Source organism: Balaenoptera musculus, chromosome 11, assembly GCF_009873245.2.
Source record: "Balaenoptera musculus isolate JJ_BM4_2016_0621 chromosome 11, mBalMus1.pri.v3, whole genome shotgun sequence".
NCBI lineage: Eukaryota > Metazoa > Chordata > Mammalia > Artiodactyla > Balaenopteridae > Balaenoptera > Balaenoptera musculus.
Window position 1 is genome coordinate 4,319,844 of NC_045795.1, and position 19,301 is coordinate 4,339,144.

Consider the following 19,301-nt stretch of genomic DNA (forward strand, 5'->3'; position numbering starts at 1 on the left):
GCAGTGGTCTGGCTGTGGAGGAGGGGGAGGAGGGCCCCAGGCCGGGAACGTGGTCCCAGGGTGATGGGATATTTGGGGAAGACAATGAAGGAACAAGGGTGATAGAAACAGGGAAAGGAATTCGGAGCAGAGAGCTGAAAGAGGAAAGGGTTACCAAGAACAAGGTCTTTCAGCTTCACACTTTTGTATCAATTTAGTGAGGGGCAGCCTTATGAGGTTATTTGCTGGGGTGCCCGTGGGGATTTATGGTGGGAGGCCTTCGGATCAAGGAATCGGGAGGAATAATTTTGAATGGCAGTTGGCTTCAAGGGCATTGAGTGAGTGAGTGAGTGAGTGTGTGTGTGCGGGGCGGCGGGGTGTGTAAGGAAGAGGTGAGCAGTGCAGGATGCCAAATAATTCTTATTTTGCCATTTTTGACTGTCACAGCAGGCTTAGGGGGTGGCTATTTGGGTCTGTTTTTGTCATTCCATATACATGCAGGGCTGCTGTGCTGTAATTCCAAGGGCTTAAATGGTGCTTCAACGTGCCGTTCAGTTTACAGGGGTCTTGGCTATAGCCGCTGCTAGCTTGCCATTGCTCAGCTCATTCCCTTCAGATGAACTGCAGTGTTTTTTATTCACAGTAGTGCTTTGCGACTAGCTCAGCGATTTCCTGCTCTCCACATTCTCAAATGAACGTTTACCGGCGCTGGTGAGTTAATACTGCTCCTACAAGTGCGCTCCATTCCTGTAACACGGGGGAGTTAAGACACTTCTAACTTTTAATTTCTCTTAAAATGAGCTTATAACTTCCTACCATCCCCGTCTGGATGCTTTTACAACCGACAGTGTTTTAGCTTTACTGCTTCTAAAGAACCACTCTAGGAGACACATTTTTGGCTCCACTGAGCTAAATTCCACTGAGTTCAATGCCTGGCAATTTCCCTCCCATACAGACCTTTGTAAATATCCGTTACATTTGGACTCTTGGGATTTTCTTCCCCCTCTTTTTAGAATATTGTTTTGGACTGAGTGGGTCCCAATGGAAAAAAGAAATTTCTTTGGAATCCTAAGCTCCCTGCAGCCAGCTTGTGATATAGCTGTTCAGGGCAGTGAAAAAACTGTGTGGTTGGTATCTGGTAATAATTTCAGTTTTATTTCCACTTCTATCTCTGAATGAAAGATGAGGTCACAGATCGGAAGAACCACATCTTTACATTCAAAGAGCAATCCTATATGGCAAAGGCCAAAAAAAAAAAGGTTGTGGTTTAGGGTCAAATGCTCTTGGGTTTTATTCTGAGCTTACCGGATGTATGACCTTGAGAAAATTATTTTAACCTCTCTGTGCCTCAGTCTCCTCATCTGTAAATGGAATATTAAGAAGCACCCACCTGATAAAACTTAAAAAGCTTAGATAAGATCATGCTCACACAGAGACTGGTACACAGTAAGTGCTTAGTAAACGTTGTCTATCTTACTCTTAGAGTAGAGAATGCTTGGTTTCTGTGTCTCTGCCGTTCACCATAATAGTCATATACTAAGGTAGAGAGGAACTAGTATAGGCTCTGGCCACTAAAACCATGGCCTTTTCCAGTGGTTGCTTTCGTAATGGGATGATCGATCTCTATTATCAGAAGCCCAAACTGCCTGTTCAGTAACATTTCTCATTCATTAGCTAAAAACAATCTCTGACAATCAGACATTTCTGCCTATGGTATCGAAGACTCCTTAAAATAGAACAGAAAGAAACATTAGACCGACTCTGTCTCCTGGTAAATGTATGTCACTTCAATTTGATATCAGCAAATGCCCTTGTAAATCAAACTCACCACACTGAATCCTTGGTGAGTTTGGAGTTCACATTCCCATCTTCTTCCAGGAAGATGTCCAACTGCAAATTGGCATTGTTATCATGGGCTGAGAAATAGTTGGTAACAACTCTCGCTGGTATCCCGAGGCATCGCAAAACTGCAGGAAAGAAAGACGGACCACAGCTAAACACATCACCAAGATCTAATAAATACAGAGTGAACAATCCCTTCTCAGAAGGGACCTTCTTCTTTACCAACATGGACGTGTTGTTCTCAAACGTCCCACACTGAGGAAGGGGGCCTATTGTCAAGGATCAGGGCTGCAGAGAGAAGCCTTGCTGCTTGATCATGCAAACTGCAGTTGGCACCAAACGAAGCCAGTGGGAATGGGATCCCAGGAACAGGCTTCCAATTGTTTAGTTGCTAATCATACGATCATCAAAGTAGGATTATTTTAGTCCAACTAATGGACTAAACTTCTGAAAATAAAATTTTAAAACCCCAGCTAATAGGAAGTTAGGAATTTGCCAAGCAGACCCCCAGTGCGGTTTGCTTTCCTGGCTGGAACATGCTCTTGTGACACTTGGCGGAGGGTGACAGCACAGGTTCATTTTAATCGTTAGATAATAAATTACCTGGATGCCTCCCTTGCCGTATATGCACCTATTGATTAAACTTAATCCAAATACCCTCCCTGGCTGCCAGGACGCCAGACCTCAGGGCTCATTGAAAATAATTCAGCTGACACTTTTAAGATTAATGACTTGCCTTCCCTTTTTTTTTTCCTCTCAGAGTTGTTTAGCATTTTTAACCAAAGACTATCCACCTCCTTCAATAGAACAACCTTGGAAGTCCAAACTTGAGTCTGGCAGAGACTCAAGGGTCCTCATTAAATGACTGAATATTTTTTTAAATTAATTTTTATTGGAATGTAGTTGGTTTACAATGTGGTGTTAGTTTCTGCTGTGCAGCAAAGTGAATCAGTTATACAGATACATGTATCCAATCTTTTCTAGATTCTTTTCCCACACAGGTCATTACAGAGTATTGAGCAGAGTTCCCTGTGCTCTACAGCAGGTCCGTATTAGATATCTATTGTATATATAGCGGTGCGTATATGTCAATGACTTAATCTTAACGCCCCAAACGTCACCAATGGCAGCTACCGCCTGCCTCTCACTTCCATCTTCCTCTATGGATTTATAGCCCCTACAGTTGCTGCAGTTTTACCAAAGAAATGATTGGCACTCTAGTTCTATTTCTAGCTTAACACTATTTCACGTGATCACAGAATCTGCCGAACTCATAATTTTAAGACAGGTGAAGTTTGACATGGGGGCACCAGTGCCTCCTTCCCTCCAAATTTCCTTTTCAGTTTTATCCTCACAGTGACATCCCACGTTGGGCCTCTGCCTTTTCTTATCACCAAAGTCTGCGTTCAGGAAGAGATCCAAGGACACTTTTATACAGAAAGCATACATGAATGGAAGGTGTTTACTATTTTACCTGGTTCTAAACCTAAAGGAATTACACCGGGAGAGTGAAACTGCAGGCATCAGGAGGACGTGGGGAGTCCTTTCTCTTTTCCTGGGATCATTTCCTAAGAGAGGCTGCCTCCACCAAACACCCTGTACTTAGTCTTGGCTTGGGAGCCATGAGGGAGGGGGCCTACCTCCAACTGGTAGCCCTTCGTGAAGTTCAGGCTTCCACGTGGAACCTGAGAGACCAGCCCTTCTAGGACACTGACACATTGGCTACAGTGCTGTTCATTGCTCCCAGGAAATATATATTCCTTTAGCCCTTGGGCATACGCAAATGGCTAAGAAAATAATCTTATCCAGTGTGACGCCATGGAGAAACAAAACACACAACCCAAACTCATGATTTCTTTCCACATGGATCTCTGACTAATTCTTAGACGGTCACAACTTTGAGCTGAAACTGACAGGCTTCATAATCATTTATAAAAAAATGGTCTCATCCTGGCTTCCAGCCTCCAGATCCTCCTTGATTTTTCTGATTCAAAAACATGCTAACTGGGTAAAACAGTCTTATTAACGAGCCAGCAGAAAGGACACTTTGACTTGAGCTTAATTTTTTTTTGTTTGTTTTTACAGAGCTGTAGAAATGGCATGTGAATGAAAATCATTACCAATGATGAAGACATACTGAAATAAATTTTTTAAAAAATACCCACTGAATTAACAGTAACATTGTCTGGGCCGGGACAGACAAATGCCATATTGAAAAATGATGCATGAGGCTGAAGAGAACAATTCTGTTCCCATATGTTTTCCTCTATGGATTGGATGTTGGGTGGATTAAAAGCAAAAGGGGAAGTTGGGGAGTACAGAACATTCATTAAGTTCTGGTATCTAATTGCTCAGGGGCATTGAGACTCACACACGAGAATGAAGATGAGCCCACCTGCCACAGTCTCTTCCATAGCTGGAGTAAAAACTAAGTGGGTATGTTTAGAAAATTCTCAGTGATTAACAGTAAGCAAATAAGCATATTTACAAAACTGCTCAATAGCAAGTGGTACATATCTTATTATTTATTATTTTAAATTTTGCTAATTGAGCCTTTTAAAATGTGGGGATTACTAAGAAATAAAATGGCATAACCTTTCCCTCACATCCTTACGTGGCCCCGGAGACGCTCCATTTCTCTGGGTATTGAACGATGGATTGTGTAGGAAATAGTCCATCATTCTTCCTCTAAAGCTTCTGCAGTCAAGGAGAAACTATGAGCATATTTGACGAAGTACAGTTTAATTATGCATTGGCTGCACCCCAGAATAGCCACCCACCAAGTTCTATAGGTCCAACAGAGCTCGCTAGGTCGCTTTGCCAGGTTATAGATAAAATGTCTTGAGGTGAAATTTCCTTTGCATTAAAAATATATTACTCAACTGGATACTTACATGTGTTAAAGACACCAGCAAAAACCCAGCACTGACCGTAGCGGACCGGATTCTCAGAACTCCTGTATTCCAACAGGATGTCAACACTTCCAGTCCAAGCTGATGGGGGGATGCCATAAGCATAGACATTGTCCCAGCATCCAGCGATGACGCCTTCATCATCCTTGGCATTAATCTAAATGAGACCATGAGAGGTGAGAAGGGGTCAAGGTCATTTAGAAGAGTCCTCTCCAGACTCTGACGCTGGGCAAGCTAAGGCTTCCAGTGCCTTCTGTATTCCTGCGTGATGAAAACAGTTCCAGTTCTGTTCAGTTCACTGTTATTTGTCAGGGAAAGAGATGTGATGATGAGAGTGCGAGGGGAAACCAAATAACCAAGACTCCCTCTTATATAGCGTATGATTGTCGTAAGGTGGTGTAGAAAAGCAGGCAGGAAGAGTTGTCATGTTTCCTACGTGCTTGGGAGAAGATACACACAGGGTCCTTGGTCTGGTTGGAATGGTGCTGGAGAATGTGTGAGGAAGAGAGGAAGAAGACCTACAAAAGAAGACAGCTCAAGTAGGGATCTTGTCTTGATAGAAGGAGAGTTAAAAGCTGTTAAAGACAAATGACAGAAGATGTTAGAGCGGGGGCCCAGAGTCTCATGGTCTAACGAGTTTTGACTTTGAGGATGGGTGGCAGACTCTAATAAATTGAAAAAGTAAGCAGATGCTGTCATAGGAACCATTAAGAATTAATAAGAAATTAGAGTCCCATGGGTGCCTTGCAGAGTTTGTTTTTTAAGAAGTTGCATTACAGAAGTATTTTCTTTATGATTGCTTAAGGTGATTAAAGTTGCATAATTTTGTTCAAAGATATCTCCAGTTATAATACATAAAGGGCCTGGGGTATTATAGTTTAAATATAGGGGAGACTTAAGCAAAGAATGGCAATCTTGAATATTTGGGAAAACCTGGCTACACGTTCAGACCACAGTCATTTGGTAGCAGCAGACCTCAAGTGCAGGATCTTCCGTGTTTAGACAATAAAACAGGGGGCAGGAATGAACAGTTTCAAGGCATCCTGTCAGTTTCTTGGGGGTCATTGCTGAATCTTACTTCTCTTGCTGTAGCTTTCATGATGTTTAATTACAGTCAGAAGAATTTCTAGGTGGGGAGCATTGGGAGTTTTTCCAAAAACTGATGGCACTTTAACAATGTCTATATGTTGACATGACAATGGTTTATAGCCTTGCTCTTCAACATGTGGCCTGTGGACCAACAGCAGTGGAATGCCCGGGAACTGGTTGGAAATGCAGACTCTCAGACTCCTCCCCAGACCTACTAAATCAGAACCTGCCTTTTAACAAAATCCCCAGTTGATTTGTGTGCACATTAGTTTGAGAAGCATAGGTTCAGACTACACTGAAAAGACATTAATAAGCAATGTAGAACATATGATTGAAGCAGGTGTGTTTGGATTATGACAACCATAGAAGAGATATTAAAATATGGTGATTTGTTTATGTGTTCATGGGCTTGCTAATTAAGAGCCCACCCCCAGCACTTGCCCAGACCCCTCTCTTAGGCTTGCTGAGTTTAGTGTTTATAAAAGTCTATCCTCCCCAGGGGGTCGTGAGTACATTGAGAACAGAGGTAAAAATCGATGCCTTTCTGACTTCTAGCAGGTATTGGCCAAGAGCAGGTGCTCAATAGCTGTTGAATAATCCGTTGTATATTCAACAAGCATATAGGCATTGCACATCTGAGTACGAGTAAGATCTTCTCTGTGAAAAGAGATGGTCGAAAACCCATCAAGCAGAAGTAAATGTTATCAATATTAATACAGAAAGATGTACAGGGTGAGTCGGGTCCCAACAGAAGGAGTAATCAGTTTTATTAGATTGGAGGGTGTGGTGACGATTGTGGGCTGGATAGAGAAAATGACATGAAAGCTAGGTCTGGAGGGGCTGAGGTCCAAGAAAGGTTATCTACATGGTAGAGAGAGTTTGAATAATTGCTTGGTGTCATGAAGAAATATGGCAAGTTCAAGGATCTACTGCAAGCATCATGTAAGTAGGCAATATTGGACAAAGTAGAAACTACTGGAAGAAAACACTTAAGATGTGCAAGCAACTTCTATTTTCCCCCTTTGACTCTGTCCAGTTAGGTTAAAGGGAAGGTAACTACACAGTTAATTTGTTTAATGTAGAAAAAAATTAATCCGTTAGAGATTACTGAAGGACCCCATTCAACTAACTGCAAACTCCTTCCTTTGAGGTTAACTTTGACTTTATCCTGTAACTCCATGAAATGACTGGAGTGCAGCAGGGTTTAGCCAACAATTCTGGTTCTATTCATGATCAATAATTCTCCTTGCAGTTGAACTGATTATTTACATCTGCATCTATTATAGTGAAGCCTGAAGAGTACCTTGGTAGGCTATGATGTGGTTTGGTATTTGTGAGTAGGTAGATTCAGCTTTAACTCACATTACCAGTTTCTTATCCTTATCATTGAGAAATAGGGTAGAGCAATGAATCTCAGAGGTAAAAGTTCCTAAATTATGGTTCTGATGAGTGATTTTCAAACAGACAGCCATTAATTAAAAGTGTTATTTATAGCATACAGCCGAACCCAATCAGCCAAAGGGAAGAGTAAGGGAAAGAAGAGCTCTCTCCTCTACAGACCTTTTAATTCTTAATGCTGAGCTGTCCCCCTGTTGCTGGATAAATCACAGCTCTCATTTATTAGCATTTAGCCAGATTAGCTACTGTTTTCTAATTAGAATATTGATTTCTGGGGAGCCTAGATACGGAAAGAGATAAGTCTTTAGTGACAGATGTAAATGGTTAAAGTAATAGCCCCCACCCTAGACGACAAGATATGCTTGGGGGACACTTCAAGGGCATTCCGGTCCCTTGTCAGGACACAGTTGACTGTGAGCACCCTATCATGAACTCTGAGTTGAACCAGTGACAGAATGAAATGTCTTGGTTTTGCATCACTGGTGGTCAACAAGAAAATATGAGCCCAGGACTTTGGACAGGGAGCATTATTCAACTTCATTAAGGTTTCACTAAACTGTCCTCTCATAATACCTACAATATTGGGAAAAATGAAAATAACCAGCCCCTTTGAAAGTCACTATCAGCAACCTCAGTGGCATAACATAATTCAGTAAACTTCAAAACCTGATCCAAGAAAAGGGGAGGATTTTGGAGTATGGCAGAGGCGCAGCTTGCCTCAGCTTCTAACCCTGACCACCAGGGCTGCAGAAGCCCTACTGTCAAGTCACCAAAATCCTGAGGCTGCTCATTTGTATTTCAAAATCTGGAAAGAAACAAACTGAATTAAAATGCTGATCTTTTCCTTGTTCTGACCAGAATCATGGAAATGACTGCTGTGGAGAAGTGGGTGAAAAAGGGTCTGCGTTCCTTAAAAGGTAGGGATTCTGGGACTACAGTGGAGAAATGATACAAAGCCTGAGATGTATCTCCATGTGAGAGGGAGACCTACCTCCAATTAGGTAGAGTAGACTCTAGAATGAGAAATTTAACAGAATCCTAAAAGAAAGAGCAGAGCCCAAGGATTTTAACAGAGTTTGCCATCTCGTCAGCTAAACTTCCTCCTCTGCTCCAGTCTGTCTCAGGGTACAAAAGAGTAGAATGAAATACATTGGCCTCAAACTGTAGTTCAGAGGTTAAATCAAACTAATCTTGGATTGGAGAGTCAAGATTTTATCTACAGTATATTACAGCAAATAGAACACTTGGAGAAGAGTTATGCAAGTATGAGCATGAATAAAAAGAAAAGCAAAGAGGAAAGAGAGAGAATGGAAAAACTATACATGGAAGAAAACAAAATTAAGGAACATAAAGGAGTTTCTCACAACCTCCTAGGAGATCACAGACCTAAAGGAACACATTGGGCACCAACTCACATCATCATACAACTAAAGATAAATAATAAACTGTAAGAAACAGAATAGATAATGTTCAAAATAAAATTAATGACATAGAAGAAAAGCTTGAGGCGAAGAAAATGCTAATGAAAAAGATAAAGAGAAGAAGTTATTAGAGAGAAACTAATAGTTATGGAAGACAAGGATGATACAACATAAGGATAATTAGTATCCTTAAAATAGAGAACCCAACAAATAAAACAGAAGATATATTCATGACATAATATAAGAAAATTTTACCTAATTGAGGAAAAATTGAATCTATACATTGGAAGAGCAATCTGAGCTCCAGGGTAATTTGATACAGAATGCTCATTACCTAGGAACTTTAATTAATTAATCTAGTTGAACTTAAGGTTAAAGAAATAATTGTTCAGTCCTACAGACCGAAAATGCAAATTAACAACAAGGGGAAAATGGGGCTGTCTTTAGACTTCTCCAGAGCAACCAGTTGATGTCATACACATTTGCATGGTCCTGAGAGGAGGGTGGACCCGAGAATATTATGCACAGCTAAGCTGTTCTGTGAGTATAAGGACAACCAGCACACATTTTCAAACATGAAGGATCTCAGAGAACACAGGACCCATCACAACCAAACCACTTGAAAAGTGATATCAAGACAATTAAGGGATGAATCTAGAACAGATCCCAGTAACAGAGACTCTGTGGTAAAGATCCAGGGGTGAGAAAAATCCACATATGCTCAAAAATCTTTGGGAATCATAGTAACAGAATGAATATGGATTTTAAAACTTGATAATGTAAAAACAATGATAATCCTAAGAAAAAAATTAGACCTGAGGGAGGAAAGAGGGAAGGAAGAATGGAAGTGCTGGTGTTTTAAAGTGTTCATCTCTCTTAGTTAACCAATACTACCTAAAACATAATTTAAAACATATAATTACTTTATTCTTTTAATGGTTTTCATAATTTTCTAATAACCTTAGAGGGATCCGTTAGGCAATAATATTTCTTGTAGTAAAGAAATATTTATTTGAAGTTTAACAATTTCTTCTGTTGTAATTCAGTTTTTTCTTGTGTGAAAGTAAAATTTAATAAAATTAAATAAAACAAATTTTAATTTGAGTACAATTAAATGTAATACTTTATTAAATAGAATGATACCATTCAGCATAAATACAAACAAACAGACCAATGGATCACAGTAGAGAACACAGAAGTAGACCCTAGAATTATAGTTAACTGATTTTTGACAAAGTTGCAAAGGCAATTCCATGTGCGAAGGATAATCTTTTTAACAAATGGTATTGGAACAATTGGATATTCATATGCAAAAATGAACTTTGATTTATACCTTGAACCATATTAAAAATTATCTCAAAATGGATCATAGACCTAAGTATAAAAACTAAAAAAGTATAAAAATTTCCAGAAGAAAACATAGGGGGAAAATATTGTGCCTTTTGATTAGGCAAAGATTCCTTAGATGTGATACCAAAAGAATGATCCATAAAGAAAATATTTACCAATTGAACTTCATCAAATTAGGAACTTTTGCTCTTTGAAAGACATAGTTAAGAGAATGAAAAGATTAGTCCAGAATGGGAGAAAACATTTGTAAAAAATATATGTGATAAAGAACTTGTATCCAAAATATGTAAAGAATGCTTGAAATTCAATAATAAGAAAATGAACAAAATTTAAGGACATGGGCAAAATAATTGAAGAGATACTACATCCAAGAAGATATATGGATGGCAAATAAGCACAACAAAAGATGCTCAACATCACTAGTTATAGGGAAATGCAAATTAAAACCACAATGAGATAGCACTGTACACCTATTAGAAAGTCTAAAATTAAAGACTGATCATATCAAGTGTCAGGGAAGACGCAAGCTCCTGGGACTCTTATACACTTCTGGTGGGAATGTAAAATGGTAAACCCATCGTGGTAGTTTCTTAAAAATTAAACATATACCTACCATGTGACCCAGCCATCCTACTCCTAGGTATTTATCTAAGAGAAATAAAAGCTTATGTCTATACAAAGACTTTCACATGAATATTCCTAGCTTTTTGTAAGAGGAAAAAATTGGAGGCAGCCCAAATGTCCATCAGCAAGTGAATGGATAAACAAATTGTGGGTCATCTATACAATGGAACACTACTCAGAAATTAAAGGAGGGAACTGCTCATACAAACAGTAACATGGATGAATCTCAAAATGAGATAAAGAAGCATGAAAGAAGCCAGACAAAAAATGCACATACTGCATGATTCCACTTATATAAAATTATAGAAAACATAAATCAATGTATAATGACAGAAAGCAGAACAGTAATTGCCTGGGAATGGTAGACAAAGCACGAAGTTGCAAAAGGGAGAAATTACAAAGGAAACTTCTGAGCAGTGATGGATGTATTTATTATTTCCATTTTGGTGATGGTTTCACGGGTGCATCAAAATTATCAAACTGTGCATTTTAAACATGTGCATTTTATCGTATGTCAACTATATCTCAATAAGGCTATAAAAAGTAAGTATAATACCTTTCAATTATACTAGCATACATAGGATAATACCATTTATGATCTTAAAACTATATTTGTTTATTTAAATATCTATCTACTTGGAATGATGTACATCAAATATTAATAATGGTTATTTCTTGATGGTGAAATTAGGGGTGATTTTTTTGAGGGAAGGTTTTTTTTTAACTTTTATCTTAAAATTTTTCTGAATTGTCTGAATTCTTTTTTAGAAAGCATTATCATTTTTTTAACCAAAAAATTAAAAAGACCTTTCATTTAAAAAGACTGGAAGCAGATATGCCAAGATGCTGTGTTCAATTCTTGCAGAGAGAATAAATATAATTATTATTTTCTTTTTTATACTTCTAAAAATGTTTAGAATTTTCTCAAATATTTACCCTAAGGGAGGGAATAGTTAAAATTCCTTTTATGCCCAGTTGGGTGGGCTGCCTCTCTGAATTCAAGGCTTAGGTCCATTACAGTTTGCATAATTACTATTTTTTTGTGCTTCTTTTTAAATATGTAAAGGTATTTTTCTTATCCTGTGTGCACATTTTATAGGCTATGATAAGGTGACTTTTCTCTGTTATAAACCTATTATATGCTGTTAAATTTCAATGTTAAAAGTTGTGTTCTCATAAAGGCTAGGATTTCTAATTGTTATAGAATACAGTTTTATACCTAATCTTGCCTATAGTAGTTTTTCAAAGACCATTGGAAATAAATTTGGGGCAACATAAACTAGTTTCAAAGGTGGAGAGTTAAATTTGAGAAGGAGAAGGACTATTCCTTGAAGAAGAGTCTTTCCAGGTTTTGTGAACAAGCCCCCAGGTACAGTCTGGTGGAGATGAATCTTAATTGTAGGTGGAAGTTGTACAGCAGGTGTCAAATTGTGTCCGTGACACTCTAGGGTTCCAATCACTTTGGAAAACTGGCAGATTCTTATCAAGTTAAACATATACATGCCCTGTGATTTAGACATGCCATCTTTAACTACCTACCTCAGAAATACGAAAGTGTATGTACAAAGTGACTTGTACAAGAGTGTTCCTAACAGCTTTATTCATAAGAGGCCCAAACTGGAAACATCTCAGATGTCCCTCAGCAGGTGAACAGATAGACAAACTGGGATATAGAATACAATAAAATACTGCTTGCCAGTGCAAAGGAACACATTGAAGACACGTGCAAGAATTGACTGAGTAGAAGAAGCCAGTCCCAAACAGTACATACTGTATGAATCCAGTTATGTGAGATTTAAGAAAAGGAAAATCGGGCTTCCCTGGTGGCGCAGTGGTTAAGAATCCGCCTGCCAGTGCAGGGGCACAGGTTTGAGCCCTGGTTCGGGAAGGTCCCACACGCCGCGGAGCAACTAAGCCCGTGTGACACAACTACTGAGCCCGTGTGCCACAACTACTGAAGCCTGCGTGCCTAGAGCCTGTGCTCCGCAACAAGAGAAGCCACCGCAATGAGACGCCCGCGTACCGCAATGAAGAGTAGCCCCCGCTTGCCGCAACTAGAGAAAGCCCACGCCCAGCAACGAAGACCCAACGCAGCCAAAAAAAAAAAAACAGTCAAATCTATTGTAAGGAATCAGAATAGTGGTTGTTTGCTTCTGGGGATGTGGAATGATTACAAGAGAGCACGAGGGAAATTTCTGGGCTGATGGTAATGTTTATATTTTGGTTACATTGGGGTAGTGATTACCCCAATCAAAACTCATTGAATGTTACATTTAATACCCATACATTTCACTGTATGTAAATTTTACTTCACAAAAAACACATAAAAACCACATGCGCTAACCCTAACCTATACTGCGAAGAGTATAACCAGTGTCTGCAAATGTGCTCTGCTTTATAGACTTGACACAAGCTCTGACAGGAGTTGGTAATTAGCTTCATTTTTTATGAAAATCTTTACAACTAGAGATTATTAACCTTGTCTCCCTTGGTAACTGAGGATTCTTATTTGGCCCAAACATATTTTACTAATTGACAATCGTGAAAGAAATAACAAAAGGTGGACCGAGAGAGAGAGAGAGAGAGAGAGAGAGAGAGAGAGAGAGAGATACTGAGATTTTAAGCTTTCCGAGCATTGCCTGCTGTTTTTCATTGCTATTCCGCTGCTGTGTGGTGCAGGGCTGGTGTATAGAATGGACCTCCAAAAATATCTGAATGAAGGAATGGATGGATGAATAGATGAATGGGAAAGGGAAAGAGCAGAACAAGGAGAGGAAAGGAAAAGGATGTCAAGGGAGAGGAGAGGGGAAGGAGAGAGGGCAAGAAGGGATGCAAAGTGCATAGCCCTGAGAGGGCATATCCTAAAGGGCAGTGCTGGCTTTGCTGCATTTCTATTTATCCATCCTGGGGATGTCTGCCCCAGGAGACCAGAGCAGCCCTGACTGCACAGCTTGGAAGGAGTGCTGAGAAGCAGCCCCGTGTTTCAGAAATAGCCAATGTGATTACAAAATAGATGCAGCCCTGAAACCTCATTCCGGGAAGCAATTCGGGGAAAGCAGACCTTTAGATTGACTGTGATTATCACATTCGAGAGATGGCTTGTAATAAATGTCTGTTTTTCTCCCAAAATATGGGGAGCACAGGCATAAGAAATGTAACCTTAATAATTGAGAAACCAAGCTGTTTGCCCACAAATGGAAACTTCATTACATTGCTAGTTTTTAACCACAAGAGACGAAAATGATGTCTGAACGGTTCATTTGTCTCCTCAACCCCTCCACCCCAACTTCAAAGAGAAGGATTGAATGAGACAGGGCTTGTAAAAGGCATTACTTTTGTACCCAAGGAGGTCATGTGATACGGAGAGAGGACAGGCAGAGGACAAATACAGGGGCCATGTAACATCGTGTGTGGAACAATGAGGTCAGGCAACCTGAGATCCATTTCCAGTTTGACCGGTGGGTGACCTTGGATAAGTCATTTAACTTCCTGATACTTCTGTCTCTTCATCTGCACATTGGTTATTTATGAAACGGATACAGTTTCTCAAAATTGGCTATGAAAACAATTTCCGTTAGGTAAATTCTATTTTCCCACTGGCTTCCAATATATTTGTTGATTGTTAAAAATTCTTCGATAAACAGAAATGAAAATCCCTGGTGAATGAGGTGACCTTATGGCATTATGTTTAGTTTGAAAGGTACTAGAGATCGTCCTGACTCTGTACCTCCCATTCATCACTGGATTCCCTTAGCCATTCCTAAACCTTAGGAAGGCCTCCCGTGCTTGTGGGTACCTTGACTCCAACTTTAAGATTAAAAAAAACTTATTAGAATTAGTAGTTTACCCTGTTGAACTACAATCACGTTTTTCGTTAATCCTAACTGGTAGATTCTCCAAAGTTGCCACCCGTGGGAGCTCTCGATTGAGATTGGAAAGGTTATCAAGAGCAACAGAGACCTCTAGCTTTTTCTCCTCTACCAGAGTGAGGAATGTCATTCTTGACATTCCTGGGCATGAATCATGGAGAGAGAAAATAACAATTTAAGATAAGAAAGCAGGTAGGGTCAGAGCTCCAGAAACTCTGGATGGGGGCTGAAATCCATGAAGGAACCTATATCTGGCAATGGTCGCCAGCCTGGAAATGTTAACTCTTAGGCATCTGCAAAATTATGCAGGCGTGTGAGTCATTGCCACTTTTCCAAAACACCAATGGAAGTCATATCTTTACCTTCACAGAGGTGGCATCGAGTCACACTGAGTGCTCGCACTGAATGTACCACTCCCATGAGAAGTTCTGTTTGGCCGTTAGATAAATCTCTGACGCAAGAATGGGGAAGCAAATTATTATTACATAAATATGCTTTTTTGATAGAGGAAATTTTTCCAAAAATAAGATCCGTAAGGGGAAACGTGAAGAAGCTCCTCGGTGGGGAAATGGTTGGGGACGATGGCTCTTAAGCACCTGAGTCCTCAGATTTCTCCAGGACAATTCACTCCAAGAAAGGGGGTTTTTAGCTGCTTATAAAACAAAGGAGCAGTTACGTAGTGCTTTAACATTTGTATTTATTTTTTTTTAATAAAAGTTTTAGGGAGCTATGCTTTGGCTGGTCTGTATGATCACGGACTAGACTTCATGTATTTATTTCTGATTCTAAAGTTCATTTGGGGTAACTGGGTGGAATTTCTAACCCAAGTGAATTTGTAAATGTAGTCTGAATAGTTGAAATAGTTTGTTGCATGAAGAGGTTTGCTGAATGTGAAGCTTTCTACGAGATGACCAAGTAAACAACTGGGGAAAAATAAAAACACGGTTCTGTAGTAGCTTCCTGTGAAGCTGCTTAGCAAAATATCAAAGGAGTGATGTCATGACTGTCTTTTTCATGCATGGAAGAAAAAGAAAAAACAGTCTAAATACTGGGACAAGAAGAAGGGGAAGAAAGAGGGACGAAGCGACAAGTAGCTTTATTTTCAGTTTATCTGTGAGATCACGTATGCTTGGGGGTCAGAAGCTCTGAAGTCCGCTTTGCCTGCAAGGTCTACAGTCATTCGTCTTCTGTTGGGCCCTAGGGAACTCCAGGACCTATACTTCCGCTTGTAGTCAGTTTGATTTACTAGCTGGAGTGCAAGATTTTTTTTTTTGTAACACTAAAGAGTACACCGAACATGATTGGTTAAAAAAAAAGTTCAATCTTGAGTTAGTTCCCAAAAGGCACAGTTAGAATAGGGTATTAATGGGGATTAATGATGGCATCGTGTTTCATGTTAGCAAAAGACCAGGGTTAAAAATAAATGTGTACACCTCAAGGGAAGCAGGAAAGCCCAGACTGGCAACAATGTAAAGACTGGTATTTAAAAATATGTAACTAGTATATTGACATTTTTTCTTCTCTCCCTCCTTCCAAAATTTCCCCAAAATGTCACTTTTTAAAAAAATTGTAGTTGAAACAAATAAGTCCCCAGAGGGGCAAGTTTCCCCTGACTACATGTTCCTGCAGTGCTTTTGGTGATGGCTCTTTGGGTGTAATTTCCACCAAGGAAAAAGGGTTTCCATGAATAATAGCATGGCTTATTATTGCTCTGGACCCTTGTCAGTTATTCTTCTACCTTTTCATCCAATATCCCAACATTTGTTAGGTCACTGCTTTGTCCTGGGAAACTTCTGAGGAAAGCTTGAGAGGTTTGCTTTCTCCTACAACCCTATGCTTAGTTCATCAGAGACTTTGCCATACTGTGTTGAAATGTTCTACTTACAAGTCTGTCTTCTCTGTTAGACTATAAGTTCTGTGAAGGCAGAAACTATGTTTGTTTTTTTTTTTACAACTGTACCTAGACTGGAGATTCTCAATAAATACTCATTGAATGAATGAGTTAATACTGAGTGTTTTACTACCATGAGCATCATTACAGCAATTACTACCATCACTGTCACCAATACCACCATCAAACCACATCACCACCACCATCATCCCTATTATCACCACCACCACAGCCACCAATACCACCATCAAACCATATTTGGTACCTAGTCTTCTTTGGGAACTCTTTCCCCAGGGACCCAATGCCTCTGGCTATTTAGAATTCTCTGATTTATGCCTTTCTTCACTTATTCCCCTATTTCAAAATTCACCTGTTCTGGAACCCATTCCCTTGGGTCCTTCTTTTCTAGGAGATAGCTACCAGTGACCAGTGACCTTGGATAAGTCATTTAACTTCCTGATACTTCTGTCTCTTCATCTGTACACTGGTTATTTATGAAATGGATATAGTTTCTCAAAATTGGCTATGAATACAACTTCCGTTAGGTAAATTCTGTTTTCCTACTGGCTTCCAATCTATTTGTCAATTGTTAAAAATTCTTCAATAAACAGAAATGAAAATCCCTGGTGAATGACGGATTAACTTGATGTAGGAATTGTGTCATTGGTGCTAGTGTGTTGGTGGTGGCCGTCTAAGGTCTAATATGACCTGAGAGCGAGGACAGTATCTAGTTCCAGCTCAACCACTTATTTGTGTGTGACCTTGAGTGACATCATTTCCAAGGGCCTCCACCCCTTTACCTAGAAGACCCCTGGAGAGTCTTCCACATCTCATGTACTGGTTCTGTATGCATTTCGACACAGATCTCCTATTAATAAGTCTCAACACAAAGGAGCGAACCTGCACTGAGGTGGGATGCTAGGGCTTCCACAGTGAATAAGCGAGTAGTATCCACAGGCCCAGCGGCCACAGCAGGGCCAGTATGGGAGAGCTTCTCTGCCCAGAGTTGCTGCCAGATCCCATCAGTCATGAGGCAGAAGCAGGCAGGGACCAGTTACCACCCAGCAGTAAAGGCAGGCTATTGTCACCATCTCTCTTTTCCCCAGGACCCTGCTGTTCTTGTCACATGGCATAGCACACCTGTCTTGAGCTTGGATAAGTCATTTAACTTCCTGTCTTGCGAGTGTGACTGGGGCTAGAGCCCACGTCTGGTTACTTCACTGTAATTCAGGGTCTGTGACGGAATGCTTTATTAGAGCCCTGTGAGCAAAGTAAGTTTTCAGACGGCACAAAGCATCCTTCTAAAGTTTTCCTGGCACATTTCCTGGCAGTTGTCCTGGTGGGGACTGTCTGTCACATCAGGTACGAGGTGGAAAGCAAACAGTAATCAAGTAGTTTAAAGGAGGAAGTATAACTATTGATACTATGTATAAAACAGATAACTCATGAGAACCTACTGTATAGCACAGGGAACTCTACTCAATGCTCTGTGGTGACCTAAATGGAAAGGAAATCCAAAAAAGAGGGGACATATGTATACGTATAACTGATTCACTTTGCTGTACAGCAGAAACTAACACAACATTGTTGTTTTTATTGAAGTATCAGGAAGTTAAATGACTTATTCAAGGTCACAAGGTCACTGGTGACAAAGCAATTATACGCCAATAAACATCAAATAAATAAATAAATAAAATTTTAAAAATGAAAAAAAAATGAGGAAGTATAACTTTGGACAAGGTTTTTCTTTTTTCTAATCTCTTAAAAATTTTTTTTCTCTCTTAAATCAATCTGCAGTGTAGCTTCGGTAAAATGTACCACTCACTATTTAGAAAAACCTAAATAAAAGTTCGCTTATGTAAGGTTATAGCATCTCAGGACCAATCCCCAGACAATGAGTTTTAGAGGACTTTTAGACTTTCCTGTAAAACTCTTTACAGGAGTTTTAGACTTTCTTTCCCCTGGGAAAACCCAATAGCCCAAGGCTGTCCAGATTGTCATAAACTTTCCTGATTTTCACATCAAAGTAAAGTAACAGCAGCTCAAAAGAACTAAATATTGACTTTATAAAGGGAAAAAATAGAAGAAAGAAGAACATTGTTTTGAAGGAGAAAACGGAATTCTTGCTGCCACGGGGAATAACAAGTGTGATCTGAGTACAGAGACAAAATTTCATTTTAAAGATAAAGGAGGCCCGGAGAGGCTGAGTGATTGGCCCTGGGTCACACAGGAAATTCGCGCAAGAGTCAGAACCCAGAGGTCTGATGTGACCTGGACCAGGGCCTTCCCGCAGGATGCTACCTCCACTTTCTCTTCAGCAGAAGAAGGAAAGCCAGCAGGTTTTGAATAAGGTAAGAAAACAGATCCTCCACGCAGGCAAGAAGAGGGGGTTATGTTCATGGCACCGGCAGGGAAGCCGAGCCTCGGAGGGGTTTAGTGCTGTGGCCCTCCCTGGGGGTGATTTTGACCCAGAGGGACATTTGGAAATATCTAAAGACATTCTTGGTTGCCACAACTCCTGGCATTTCTTGGGTAGAAGCCGTGGTTGCTGCTAAATATCCTCTCGTGTGTAGGATACCCCCAGGGCAAAGAACGGCCCAAGGACATAAACACTAGATGACAAAGATTTTTATCTGGGGACTGGAAAGCCAGATTTAGATCATCATCATCATCACCCTCATCAGAAAGTTAGATAAGTCTGATGATAACCTGAGTTACTATCTGTGCTCATATAGCACCGAGCACCCATCTACTTTCTGCAAACTCCTGGCCAGTCTTCAGTGCCAGACTTTGCCGTGACCACAGGAAGCGAATTAGTCTTTGGGGCCCCAGTCAGCTGCTCTTGCCTCCTATTCCCTCTCTACCCTCTGCAGGTGCCCAGCCAGGACCCGGATGCTCGTCCCACTCCTTCCTGGCAGTAACTGAG

At 40.2% G+C, this 19,301-nt stretch overlaps 1 protein-coding gene across 1 annotated transcript in view; it reads right to left on the minus strand.

Moving 5' to 3' along the window:
- The window catches only part of F13A1 (coagulation factor XIII A chain), a 142,873-nt gene that overhangs the window by 56,490 nt on the left and 67,082 nt on the right, over positions 1-19,301 (minus strand). Inside the window, exons 7-8 of the mRNA XM_036867730.1 lie at positions 4,716-4,890; positions 1,808-1,946 (exon numbers count right to left, since the gene is read on the minus strand). Of these exons, the coding sequence (XP_036723625.1) occupies positions 1,808-1,946; positions 4,716-4,890 (314 nt within the window). The remainder of the gene's footprint in view (positions 1-1,807; positions 1,947-4,715; positions 4,891-19,301) is intronic.